This window comes from Mauremys reevesii, linkage group 1 (assembly GCF_016161935.1).
Source record: "Mauremys reevesii isolate NIE-2019 linkage group 1, ASM1616193v1, whole genome shotgun sequence".
In the NCBI taxonomy this organism is placed as follows: Eukaryota; Metazoa; Chordata; order Testudines; family Geoemydidae; genus Mauremys; species Mauremys reevesii.
In genome coordinates this window covers 220,580,385-220,593,930 of record NC_052623.1, presented here as the reverse complement: position 1 = coordinate 220,593,930, position 13,546 = coordinate 220,580,385, and the positions used below count along the sequence as shown (strand labels likewise).

General features: G+C 41.4%; 1 protein-coding gene across 1 annotated transcript in view; it reads right to left on the bottom strand.

Annotated features, from left to right (window-relative positions):
• Window positions 1–4,540: 4,540 nt before the first annotated feature.
• LOC120396095 (C-type lectin domain family 9 member A-like) overlaps window positions 4,541–13,546 on the bottom strand; it is a 49,197-nt gene continuing 40,191 nt past the window's right edge. The window contains exons 2-8 of the mRNA XM_039521016.1: window positions 12,225–12,320; window positions 10,216–10,311; window positions 9,697–9,789; window positions 7,467–7,634; window positions 6,333–6,484; window positions 5,258–5,361; window positions 4,541–4,658 (exon numbers count right to left, since the gene is read on the bottom strand). Of these exons, the coding sequence (XP_039376950.1) occupies window positions 4,541–4,658; window positions 5,258–5,361; window positions 6,333–6,484; window positions 7,467–7,634; window positions 9,697–9,789; window positions 10,216–10,311; window positions 12,225–12,318 (825 nt within the window). The 5' untranslated portion in view covers window positions 12,319–12,320. The remainder of the gene's footprint in view (window positions 4,659–5,257; window positions 5,362–6,332; window positions 6,485–7,466; window positions 7,635–9,696; window positions 9,790–10,215; window positions 10,312–12,224; window positions 12,321–13,546) is intronic.

The window sequence follows — 13,546 nt, the reverse complement described above, 5'->3', positions numbered from 1 at the left end:
AAAGCAGCTCACAGAAGTGTGCTTGTCTTTAACATTCAGATGCTAAACTCCTAATGGGGTCTAAACCCAAATAAATCCATTTTACCCCGTGTAAAGATTATGCAAGGTAAACTCATAAATTGTTCGCCTTCTATAACACTGATAGAGAGATATGCATGGCTGTTTGCTCCCCCAGGTATTAATACATACTCTGGGTCAATTAATAAGTAAAAAGTGATTTTATTAAATACAGAAAGTAGGATTTAAGTGGTTCCAAGTATCATAGAATCATAGAATCTCAGGGTTGGAAGGGACCTCAGGAGGTCATCTAGTCCAACCCCCTGCTCAAAGCAGGACCAAACCCAACTAAATCAAGTAGTGACAGAACAAAGTAGGTCACCAAGCAAAATAAAATAAAATGCGCAAATCTATGTCTAATCAAACTGAATACAGATAAGCTCACGCTTAGAGATGCTTCAGTAAGTTTTTTTCCTCAGACTGGACACCTTCCAGGCCTGGGCACAATTCTTTCCCCGGGTAAAGCTCTTGTTCCAGCTCAGGTGGTAGCTAGGGGATTCTTCATGATGGCTCCTCTCCTCACTTTGCTCTGTTCCACCCATTTATATATCTTTTGCATAAGGCAGGAATCCTTTGTCCCTTTGGGTTTCCACCTCCCTTCACTGGAAAAGCACCAGGTTAAAGATGGATTCCAGTTCAGGTGACATGATCACATGTCACTGTAAGACCCCAAGCCTTCATTCCTCCCAGCCTAATTTACAGGAAGGCTTGCCTGTAAACAGAGCCATCCAGTCAATTGTCCTGGTTGATGGGAGCCGTTAAGATTCCAGGTTTCGGAGTAGCAACCAAGTTAGTCTGTATCCGCAAAAAGAACAGGAGTACTTGTGGCACCTTAATGACTAACAAATTTATTTGAGCATAAGCTTTCGTGGGCTACAGCCCACTTTATCAGATACATAGAATGGAACATATAGTGAGGAGATATATATATACATACAGAGAACATGAAAAGGTGGGAGTTGCCCAACCAGCTCTAAGAGGCTAATTAATTAAGATGAACTGTGGTCAGCAGGAGAAAAAAATACTTTTGTAGTGATAATCCAGATAGCCCATTTAAGACAGTTTGATAAGATACTTAACATGAGAGAAATAGATTCAGTGTGTGTAATGGCTCAGCCGTTCCCAGTCTCTATTTAAGCCTAAATTGATAGTATCTAGTTTGCATATCAATTTAAGTTCAGCAGTTTCTCCTTGGAGTCTGTTTTTGAAGCTTTTCTGTTGCAAAATTGCCACCTTTAAATCTGTTAAATCACTATATGTTCCATTCTATGCATCCGATGAAGTGAGCTGTAGCACACAAAAGCTTATGCTCAAATAAATTTGTTAGTCTCTAAGGGCTAGTCTACACTTACCGGCTGGGTTGACGCGGTGAGTTGGACTTCTCGGAGTTCGAACTATCGCATCTAATCTAGACGCGATAGTTCGAACTCCCCGCGCGCTCCGGTCGACTCCGGTACTCCACAATTGCAAACGGTGGTGGCGGAGTCGACCTTGGAGCCGCGGACTTCAATTCCGCAGCGTCTGGATGGGTGAGTAGTTCGAACTAGGGTACTTCGAATTCAGCTACGCTATTCACGTAGCTGAATTTGCGTACCCTAGTTCGACCCCCCTTCTTAGTGTGGACCTACCCTAAGGTGCCACAAGTACTCCTGTTCTTATTAAGATTCCAAACCGCCATTAATGGCCCACACTTTGCATAATTACAATAGGCCCTCAGAGTTATATTTCATATTTCTAGTTTCAGATACAAGAGTGATACCTTTATACAAATAGGATGACTACTCAGTAGACAATAAGCTTTGTAATGATACCTTACAAGAGACCTTTTGCTTGAAGCATATTCCAGTTACATTATATTCACTCATTATCAATTTTTTATAAAATCATATAAACTGCAATGTCACAGTTCACTTTCCACTAAGTAAACTAATTGACCTTAAGTATTGCTTTATTCAGGAAATACAGACTTTTCAAAGGACATCGAACAGGAAATGTTTAGCTGTAACTGGTATTGAATAGGTGCAATTATACTGAATTTGTGCATTATCAGTGAGTGCCTACAATTTTTTTCTATTAGATGAGATTTATTGTTATGCAAGTGACTGTTAAGTTGGCTTTCAAAAAGAAATAAAACTGCTCCAGTGAAACCACAGCAGCAACTCAGCGTCTCACACATGCAGACACCCACCTCAACATGTTAACTTCAAAATGTCAGTGGGACCATTTAAAAGTTATAATTGTTAAGCCAGAGCACTTAAAATTAGACACTCACATGGAGTCCAGGCATTCTTACTAAATAGTGAATCTGGCCCTAAATGTTAAATACAAAAATAGATTTGCTACATCATATATTCAGATCATTAGAAATATCATATATTAAATTTAACCACCTCACTAATCCTCACATTCCATAATTAGTGCACAGCTTTGTCAGGAGTCTTTCCCCATTCCCATAAAATCTTTAGTAGGGTTCTCAATCTGTTGAATGAAATCAAGATTATGACCTTGCTTTACACTACCACACAGTACAGTAACTACAAGATCAAAGCTTAAGTAATCAGAACCCTGAAATATTTGGAGAAGCTGCTCTCATATCTCCAGACTTTCAGCTAATAGGGTGTAAACGTGTTACACTGACCATATTCAAGTACATTTAGGGCTTGATCCCAAGCTCACTGAAGCCCCCTCCCTCCCTTGTGTAGGTTGTGCAAGGTGTGCAGACTGACACTATACGGGAGACACCTTATGGCATTAAGGTAACTCAATTCAGTAAAGTTTAAATCATATTGAATTAGGTTTAATACCTTTTGGGTACATTGTATTAAAAATGTTGCTGTGTCCATGCTTTTGTGGAATTGTATGTAACTGCACCAGGAGCACATGGGTGCTAATGTAATTCCACAGGTCATGAGCCCTTTGTAGCCACATGGAGAGGTTGCCACATATTAGTTCAAACTGGATTCTCTACAGACCAACAGTCAATGAAAGGATTTATGGATAAATAGCCCTGGTTTTAAACAGGATCCCTGATCCACAAAGGGCCCAAGCCTTAGGGAACCATTGGAAGGACTTGGCCTGCTGACTTCTCCCTGATCCTGGGGCTGGCAGGGGCTAACCTGGCCCTGTGAAACTAAGACCAGCTTGGGCAAGATCTTCAGCTAGTATGATCTGGTGAAGTTTCATTGACTTCAGTGGCTCTATATCAAGTCACACCCGCTAGGAATCCAGCCCTTCATCTCTTATTGTCATTTCAATTCTTGTTAAAAAATACTGAACAAACAGGTTGCTGAAGGAGACTGTGAACATTCCAGAGAATAGCTTCAAACACATTTAGACTGGGACTCTAAACGAGCATCCGTAAAGTGCGCAAACAGGAGGGGAGGAGGGACAGCTCTGTTTTCCCAACATTCAGCACAAAGCTCCCAGATTGGTCCTTTGGTACTGGGAGTAATCTGAATATTGTTGTGGTTTTGATAAAGTAACCAATTATCACATAGTCCAGTTTCCTGGGTGGCAAGATAGACTGGAATTCTCCAGGGGACTGGTCTGTGACTCCATAGTAAGGCAGTTATAATGCTTTAGGAGTTCACACTTGTTACTGGGTTTGTGAAATCTAATTATAGAACACACAGCCAGTTTGGGATCTCTGCCCTGCTCCTTGACAGCCTGCCCTAAGGTTGACACTCATGGTCGTGAGCCACCCCAGGAAGGGAAACAGTGCCAAATTTAAGTACTTCATTTGTTTAAGCACAACTCAAGTTGTAGAGACTCGTGATGTTAGCTCTGCAGGCCTCCAGTTCAACCCATGGACGTAACCATGATTGCAGTTGCTATAAAATGGAAGCTGATCTGGGATTCACACTGCTGTGAGCCTGAGCTTTCTCTGTTCAGGGAAAGTATGTAACCCACTATTCAGTGTGAGTGACATATACCCCTGTGTGCCCAACCCACAGAGCATGTGAGTGTGTTACAGCTGCCAGCTGGGGAGTTATTTCTCTAACTCAGGCTTTTAGCTCTAGACATCCACAGCTCAATCCCCAGTCACCAAGATGGTGATTCTCTTCCTCTCCCATTCCTCTTTTGTCTCTGTATGAGCCTCATTGATTGTATTTTGTTTGAATTTACACTCTAAGCTCTTTGGGGCAAATTGTTTTTTTTTTCCGTAAAACACCCAGTGCACAAATAACACTCTATATTTTTTACAAAGTATTTATTAATATTTGCACTAATGGCCTCTGAAATCAACTCTTATCAACCCAGGTGGGAACGACAGTCATTCAGTATGGTGGGAGTGCTCTGGTTGGCTGGAGAACATTCCAGTTTGGGGTCTCTGCCCTGCATCTTGACAGTCTGCTGTGTGTTTTATCACCTGAAACTGCAGCCCCTCAGTCTGAATGGTAACACAGCAAATTGAAGTGATTTCTCTTTGTCTTTGGAACATCCCAGAATACGTGTCTCGGATGCTGTGATCCTCAGGCTTCAGCTAAGCAGCTCTCTTCTCACAAATACATCGATATCGTTGTGTACAATTATAGGAGGAGGCTTCTCTTGCATTCAAAAGTACACAGGCCTCTCCAGGCTCTTTCTTCTTTACTTGGAACCTGGGGTGGAAAGCTACATTTAACACTCAGCCATGCCATTTTTTAAAATCACAAACAGTCTCATTATATTTGGCTGCCTAAATATTGGGGTTAACTTGTCTTACCCATTAATTTCACTTCTCAGAATAACATGTCCTGCAAACTGAGCTATGAAAAGCATTTCTTTGTGATTTGGAATTTTTTTTGGTGTGAGATTGTTAATTTAGCTGAGATGGACTCTTGTTTTCTATTTCCTGCAGTTGTTGTACAATTTAATGTTCTCTTCTTTTTCTCATTAAGTGTAATGGTGGCATCAACCTTAGTCAATGTTTCAGCTTTGAAATGTCTGACTTTAGAATATTTGTGAATGTCTATATTCATTTGTAGCTCAGACAGAGTTACACCTACCACTGTTAATGTTATTCAATTGTTTTATTATGTTGATTCGTTTAGATTTAAAAAATCCAAATGGCACCACTCCTTCCTGTGAGAATTTGTAAAAGTAAAAAATACACAATAATTCTATATGTTCAGTAGCAATGCCAGAGTGCAAATTCTGTAAGAAATACACAAGGATGTAAAACACAAGTGAACAACTTCTAGATCTGCCAGAGACTTACAGGTCAGTGGAATAAGTTGTGCCATCCTCCCACAGCCAGCTTGTAACAGCTCCCGTACGGAATAGTCCAATCCAGTGAAAACACGCCAGTCTGTTTATGAAATCCTGTTTGGGAACAAGACTAAATTATTTACATCAATCCCCATTGGTAGGCGTATGGATACCAGGGATGAGAATGAGGTTGATGTGTCCCAAACAGGACCAGTGTGTTGTAATGCCCATACATTAGCCAATCACACCCCATTTTCTCCAGAAAGTCAGCCATAGATTTTATGGATCTTTTTGCCCAATTTAATCTGTACCTGTCCCTCACGGGAAGAAACACAGCTACCGTCCTGGCTGAGAAGAACTGATAGGATACCCTGGAGAATAAGTCAACACAATTGTCCCATCAGCCAGGGGTATCACTAATGAGAAAGATGAGGAATTCTCTTCCCAATCAGCACAGACACTAACCCAACAGCATTTCCAGCCTCTGTTAAAGAGAGAAAAGGCTTGATTTTATTCTCAGATGGGTTTCATTTCATTGACTTCAGTGGAGGAAGTCCTGATTCATGATGGCGTGAGAACAGGGGCAGCTCTAGGCATTTTGCTGCCCCAAGCATGGCAGGCATGCCTGCGGGAGGTCTGCCAAAGCCGCAGGACAAGTAGACCCTCCGCAGGCAAGCCGCCGAAGGCAGCCTGCCTGCCGCCCTCGCGGCGACCGGCAGAGCGCCCCCACTGGCTTGCCGCCCTAAGCACGAGCTTGGCGTGCTGGTGCCTGGAGCTACCCCTGAATGAGAGGATACTCAGACTCTAGGAAAGGACTCTGTGCCTTCCTCATGCTATACACTCCCTTTAATCACTCCTGAAGTCAGTGATAAAATTTGCATTCTCTCCTTCTCTGGTGCCCAAAATTTGCCCAGTGTCTCTTGGGGACACAGCTCTGAATACAACACAAGCAGTTTAGAGGGTCATTTTACCCTGCCAGTGTTATTTTTCATTTTATACCCATATCCCACTTCACCACCAGATGGATATTGGGCAAGTATAGTTTGGAAAATACAGGAAAATAAGGCAAAGGGTAAATTCCCTACCAGTTCTTCCTTGTTCTCTATCCTCAGCAGTCTGGAGCCATGAGACGAGCAGTATTCTCGACTCTTCTGCCAGGTGATCCTTTCATGTGTAAAATGGTAACACTTCCCTCTGTGCTGTATCCAGCCCTCAGGGCAAGAGCTGCCTTTATCTCCTTGAAAAAGAGAGCAATATAGACCCGGCATATTTCTCTATTGATGGGTGCGACACAGTTTGATACTGAATGTCACCGTGTACTAGCTAGTGTGTATATTTCTCACTGGGAATGTAGTGTTTGTCTTGCCAGCTAGGATGAAGCTGATGTTGGTGCCTGAAAAATAACCTGGCATATGGGATACTTGGGTCAAGGCTCTTTTCTGAATCAGGCAGAGCAGGGACTTAACCCTGATTCTCCCTCATCCCGCGTGAGACCCCTCAACACCAGGCTATTGGCTGCTCTGGGGTTTCTCTGTTTTTTTCATAGAAAATGTAGAAAGGTTTCGGTTTTATCCCAACATGAAATGGGAAAATTTTGAATTCTCAAAAGTGCTCATGGGACAGGAAACTTGTTTCCCATCCAGATCCATTCAGATCACAATGAACAAGAAAGGTAATGAGAGTAATTGTGCAGGAGCTAGCAACAGTGAGATGCCTTTCTGAACAACTTGCTTCTGTTGCAGATGAGTCATAATCATCATGGCCTGGTTTTCAAAGTGATATCAGCGATGATGTTGACTAGGATGAAAACCTGATATCCAAGCTAGCGCAGTGTCAACGCTGTGGGAGGGAAGTGCATGAGGGTCTCTATGTGCAGCAGCCTATTTGTCTGTTGCATTTGTCAAAATCCCTCTGTTTATCAGTGTCTTTCCCTTGTACTGTTGAGAGATGTAAGTTGGGAAGAAGCCACCCAGCTTCCCCTACTTTGAAGCTAGTGAGCCAGGGATCATTGATTATGTCCACTGTTTAGGACACCATATTTTTGCTAAGATTTGTTTGTAGCTTTCCATGTAATTAATATTTAGATGAGGCCCTTGTACATTTTGTGCATAGGGGCAGAAGTACCTTTTGTTGTTAATAAGGACAAGGAGAGCTGGATTCTGATTAAGCAACAATATTACCATAAAGGATATAACAAAAGAGTGAGCTCTGATCGATACCTTCCCTATTCACAACATTTGAGAGTTCTGTGTTATTGGCTTGGAGATCATCTCTTTGTTGCATGCAGTTTTTCAGGGTTTCCTGCAACTGGGTGAAATTTTTCAGAATAGCCTGTTTCTGGATAAGTTCCTCATTCTGTCTTCTCACTTGAAGGGAAGCCTGGAGAACTTAAATCCACATCCCAAGAAATCAGTTAAAACAAAATTCAATACACTTATATAAATTGTTTGCCTTTTGCATTATAAGGATGCTAACAGCGATTGTGACAGTTGTCATTATAGCTTACATACTGGGGCTTGAACTGGAGACCTTCTAAGCTAAAAAGCATAAACTGATACAATTTGAGTGCAAAGACGTAGTCTACCCTGGAAGGATAGGTCAAAATAGCTACAGTAGTCAGGAGTGTGAAAAAAACATTACCCCAAATCATGTAATTATACCAACTTAACCCCAGCACAGATACAGCTATGTAAATGGAAGACTGTGATGCTGCTACCATCATTTCAGGAGTAGTAGGTCACGTCTACACTTTGGGGTTATGCCAGCATAGCTATGACAATTTAGCTATGCTGGTACAGTATCCATAGCATAGACATACCCAAAGACAGAAAGGTCACTAGTCATGTGCTGTAACAAGTCATATCCTCTGTGGATCAGCACACAGGGAGACATGTAACCCACACTCATTAGTGGGTTACACAATGTGGAATTTCAGTTTTATTCTAAAGTTAAAGGAATTGGTGTAACACTGCTTTGCCATTTACAAAACAATCTCCATAGGTTTAAAATCTGACTAACAGAATATGTGCCAAAGATGTTTTTGTCAAAATGTCTTTTTGTTTAAATTTCCTGGCTAGCTGTTCTCATAATTTACACTGATGTAAGTGAGAACAGAATGACATTTCACATTTGAACTGGCAAACTGAGCAAAATTGAAAAATCAGGAAACCATTCAGAAGCACAAAATATGGAGCCACATAGTTCTGTAGCATGATTAAAGCTGAATGAATCATTATTTTTTTGGTTTGGAGCTGAAAAATCTGGAACAAAAATTGATTACTTTTGAACCAAAACTTTTTTTTCACTTTTTCTTGCCAAAACAAAACAAAACAAACAAACAAAAAAATTAATTTCAGAGCTAAAGGCGGCCAAAATAAAATGAAAAAACTGAAACAAAACAAAAAAATTTGGGGGTTGTGGTTCACTTCATTTTAAGGGTGTTTTTCAATCCAAAATATTTTTTCAGTTCTTCCTTTAGTTTTGTTTTCAGGTATTTTTCATACTTTTCATTCTCAAATCATTGAAACAAACCATTTCACTTTTTAAAAAATATATTTTTTTGCCCAAAACTCTTTAACAAATTCTATCCAAATTCATGATTAGTTTCAGTGCGTGGAAAAATGCTTTTTTTGGCTAATAAAATATTCACTGAAAATAATTCACCCAGTCCTAGTCATGATGCCATTTCTAACCACATTTAAACTGTAGTCAGAGTTTCAAATCAACTTTAGTCTTAAATCAGAAGGACTCTTAGGACCACCCCTCTCCCTAGGATTCAGAGCTGGAGCTGCAGCACAAGACGTAGCTTCAAAGTGATGTCTATATAGGTATTTGTAGAGCATTAGTGCAAGCCCTGCTAGCCTTATGGTACGTCCGGTAACCACCGGATTGGCGGTTAGTGATCTATCAGGGATTGATTTATCATGTCTCATCTAGACGCGATAAATCGATCCCCGAACGCACTCCCCGTCCACTCCGGAACTCCACCACGGTGAGAGGCGGAAGCGGAGTCGACGGGGGAGCCATGGACGTTGATCCCGCGCCGTGAGGATGGGAGGTAAATTGATCTAAGATACATGGACTTCAGCTATGCTATTCTCGCATAGCTGAAGTTGCGTATCTTAGATCGATCCCCCTCCCCCCGAAGTGTAGACCAGGCCTGAGTCTGTTGACCTGGGATAAAAGGCTTGCTCCTGCTTGTTCCAAAATGCTGTGTAGACACACCCTTAAAGGCATCTCAGCCTCTCACATGTTTTACTGGTAAAATTCAAATCACAGCTCAGCAGGCTACAGGTTCTGAATACCAATTGTTTTTCACAAAGTAATGCAAACTATGACAGGGCCTCACACATGCATTTACACATATTACTCAAATACTTATTAGAATATCCCTTCTAAATGTTATAATGGTTCAGATAATGGTTTGTTGCCTTCTTGGCAAATACTTACACTTGGCACCCAAAACCCCTGCAGTTACTAGCAAAGCCAGGCAGAGGAGCCCCAGAATCACTGTAATGAGCCATGGTGAAGATGGAGGATAGTCTAACAGAAATAAAAGAGAAAATGAAAGCAAAAATGACTAGATCTCTGGTATCAGGTCAGAACTCTCAGCCACACCAGTCTACCAAAGACAGAACCCACCTGTATGGAGCTAAACCAATCCAATAATAATAGCTATTGAATATGTGCTCAATAAATCTTGTGTGAACTGAGAAGACATGGGGAAAACAGTCGCTCCTGGTGAAGTCCAGATCTGTCACATCCCAATTTCTGCCCAGGCATTGGCACAGTGTGGTCCTAAGTGAGCTCCCATTAACATGCCATTTCCTTCCACAGTAGACAAAATTCTAATTTTATTGTTCCTTAAACATGAGGCCATGGGCAGCGGCTACACAAGGCAGAGGATGTTTGACTATGAACACTTTGATAAAAGAAAGTAAGGAGCCAGAAGCTCATACTGCATAATACCTTTGCTCTCTGCACTTGTAGGTCTTTGTTGCCTCTGCTGCTTTGAAAGAGTGTGAAACTTCAGATCAGAGTAGGTTATTTCCTGCTCACTGGTTTCTGGATGGAAAGACAGCTCTATGAAATTGTCATCACAGTAGGTGGGAACATAACTTCATAGCTGTTAAGGCTAAAAGACACCATTATGAGCATCAGGTCTGAGTTCCTGTGTAATGTAACACAGACCATAGAACCTCATCCTGTAATACCTGTTTCCAAGACTAATAATGTGTGGTTGAATTGGGCCATATATTTTAGAAAGAGAGTAAATCTTCATTTAAAGATTCCAAATGGTGGAGAATTATCACATTCCTTGCTTACCTGTTCCACTGGTTAATTACACACATTGTTCAAAATTGTGTCAGATTTCCAATTTGACCTTTATCAGAGTCATCCAATTAGGAAGCAGAAACAATAGCGTGTGACTTAGGTGACCGATCACATTGATCCAATAGTGAAGTATGAACAGTGAATTCTTGAAGCAGTAGCCACTGCAAATAGTTGACGGACTATACAACATAAACTACACACTGAATAATTTCATATAGAAACCCATCTTTTAAAAATGTAAGCCTGTTCTCAGGTAAGTCATGAACAGAACAAGGGGTGAATTCTCTGAGAGTCAGATTCTTCACTTGTGACTCATGTTGAGTTGTATCTTATTCTGTGAATATGAATAAGGAAAGGAATCAGAATCTGGCCCTGATTTTTTTTCCCCTGCAGTAATGGACAAGTAAGACTGAGTAAAATTTAGTAAGGACATCAGGATTTGGCCCAAAGGCTGTAGCCAGTTAGAGTATGTCCATCCTGGAGAGAAAGCACATAGTAAGGTGGTGAGTACAACATTTGTTTCTTATTAAATTCTGCTATCTTCAAAAAAACCTGACCTTTTGAAGCTACACCCTGCGGAGAGAGCCATTGACTGGGGATTACCTATTCTCAGAAACTGCAGATCAAAGGCCTGAGCTGTACAAAGTAACTGTTGAACTGTCCAGTTGGGTATCTGGCTTCTGATCATAAAAACTGACATGAATTCGGGACCAAGAGTTTGAAAGACTCACCCTGAGCCCTGTGTTGGAGCTGGGGGTGACCTCAGGTAAGCTTTTAGCATGCATATAGGTTCTTTTATTGTTTTAAAATATGTTTTATCTTTAATGCTTTTTCCCTAAGAATAAATACAGTTTGCTTTGTGAAGGTTGGTTGGTAACTGGAATACACTGTTATAGCCCTTGTAAAAGAGTTAACTTCAGGTGCTGGTCCCCGATCAGACCTGCTAGGAAATCACAATGAGATGCAGAGGTACTGAAGGCCTAACCCTCCAGAAGGCTAGATGTGAGTCTCTGCCTCAAGAGATGTGACATCTGGGAAGCTGAAATCTTCAGTGGGTGCCCTCAAGGAAGAGCTGGAGGAAGGTCAAAGATGTAGTTAAGCCTGGAAACATGTCTATGCTTATGCTCATGTCCAAGAGACCTTTCTCATGAGTGATGGCTCCAAAGCTTTGCTGACTGGCAGAAAGATTCCATGGTGAGGCTGCAGGCCATGGAAGTTCTGGAAAACCTGAATAGGGAACTCAAGATGGAAAATATTGGCTCACAGAGCAATCCACCCAGGTGCCTTCTCCTATAGACCAACTGGGGTCAGCTGACCTGTCACAAGCGAACTAGTCTCTTCCCTGATAAAGGGCCAGTACCACCCTGTGACACAAGTGTTTATTACTTCATAATCAAATAATTGTGTTCCAGGGCTTTGTAGGCACAAAACCAACTCCTTCCCACACCTGGAGGGCTCTTTTATATCACACAGACTGACACAAAACTAAAAAAATAGTTTTACTGGCATTTGAGAAAAAACTCTGACACAGATTCTTGATGTATAACATTAGGATTTGTAGGATAAAGTTCAAGAGGGGGAGTTGAGTGGGACTAAAAGCATAATGTTAGACATAGATTCAGGAGATTATAAATATACAGTACCTATGATCCTGGTGTGCTTTGGTCTTTGTTTTCTCTTCTGCTCTGCAGGAGTATGAAATCTGAGGTCCATATAGGTCACTGACTGCTCACTCATTTCTGGTGGGTTATGGGACAGAAATTCCAGAGATGGGGTTAGTGAACTGAGATGAACATTGGGATTTGTACTTCAGTGAAATGACCTTTTAGTGCCAGTAAGAGCATCAACATGAACAGGAGCAATGTAACAGGACAGCTGCTCAGTGGCTCAGTATGAGGGCTCCTGCGTTGCTCTTGGACACTTAACTCCCACATAACAAAGGCCACAAGAAACATATTCTACCATTTATGGCTAGCTAGGCCACTCCATCTCATCCCAGTGGGTGATGATTTGGCCTCACATATACACACTTTTGGCACCTCCTGGCTGGTCTAGCAATGGTCTGTCTCTGGGCATGAAGCAATCAGCCTCGGGACACTCCAACAACTACAAAATGATGCAGCATGTCTCCTCAACAACACAGGCTGCTGCAAGCACCTCACGCCAGTCCTCCACTCACTGTAATGGCTCCCTATAGAATGCCAGGTCAAATTAAAGATCTCAGTCCTTATCTTTATGGTGCTCAATGCCTGGCCCCACAATACCAAAGAGATTGCCTAAAGTTCCAGAATCAGGCCATGTGACCAACAACTCTGCTTCTTTGGCACAATGGAACTTTGTACCACCAGGACAAAACTTGTCTATACAGGAGACGGAGCTTTTTCAGGGCCAGTCTGGGATCATGGAGGAAACTTCCACAGGAACTAAGAACCACTTCAAATATCACCATCTTCTGCTACAAGTGCAAGGCACACTTTGTCTTGGCTAACATAAACATATAACACAGAGCACATATAATTTATTTTAAAAGAAAACAACCCCACCCCCTCCAAACTACACTTTTCACACAATTTCCCCCAATGCGGGGAGAAGAAAAGTACAAACTGTGATAGATGTTAGTCACCTCCCTTAGCACACCTTTGAAAGGTACTCAGATATATGGTCATGAAGGTTGCATAAGAACATGTGAAGAATAGAGCACTTTATCTCCTTCTGATCCTGGTAACTACCTGTATTTATAAAAAAAAGGTAAATATTATAGACTGATGCAGGCCCTACCTAATTACCGATGCAATTTAGTTTCCATTAGAAGTTCAATTTGGGGGCTCTACATAAATCACCAAAAAGGCAACTTTGACTTAAAATTGATATGAGAAAGTTAAAAATTTCTGCAAAATTTGAAGTGATTTGAAACAAGTTGTTGGTCATATTTCTACCCTAAAAATATTGCTTTTCATTACAGTTC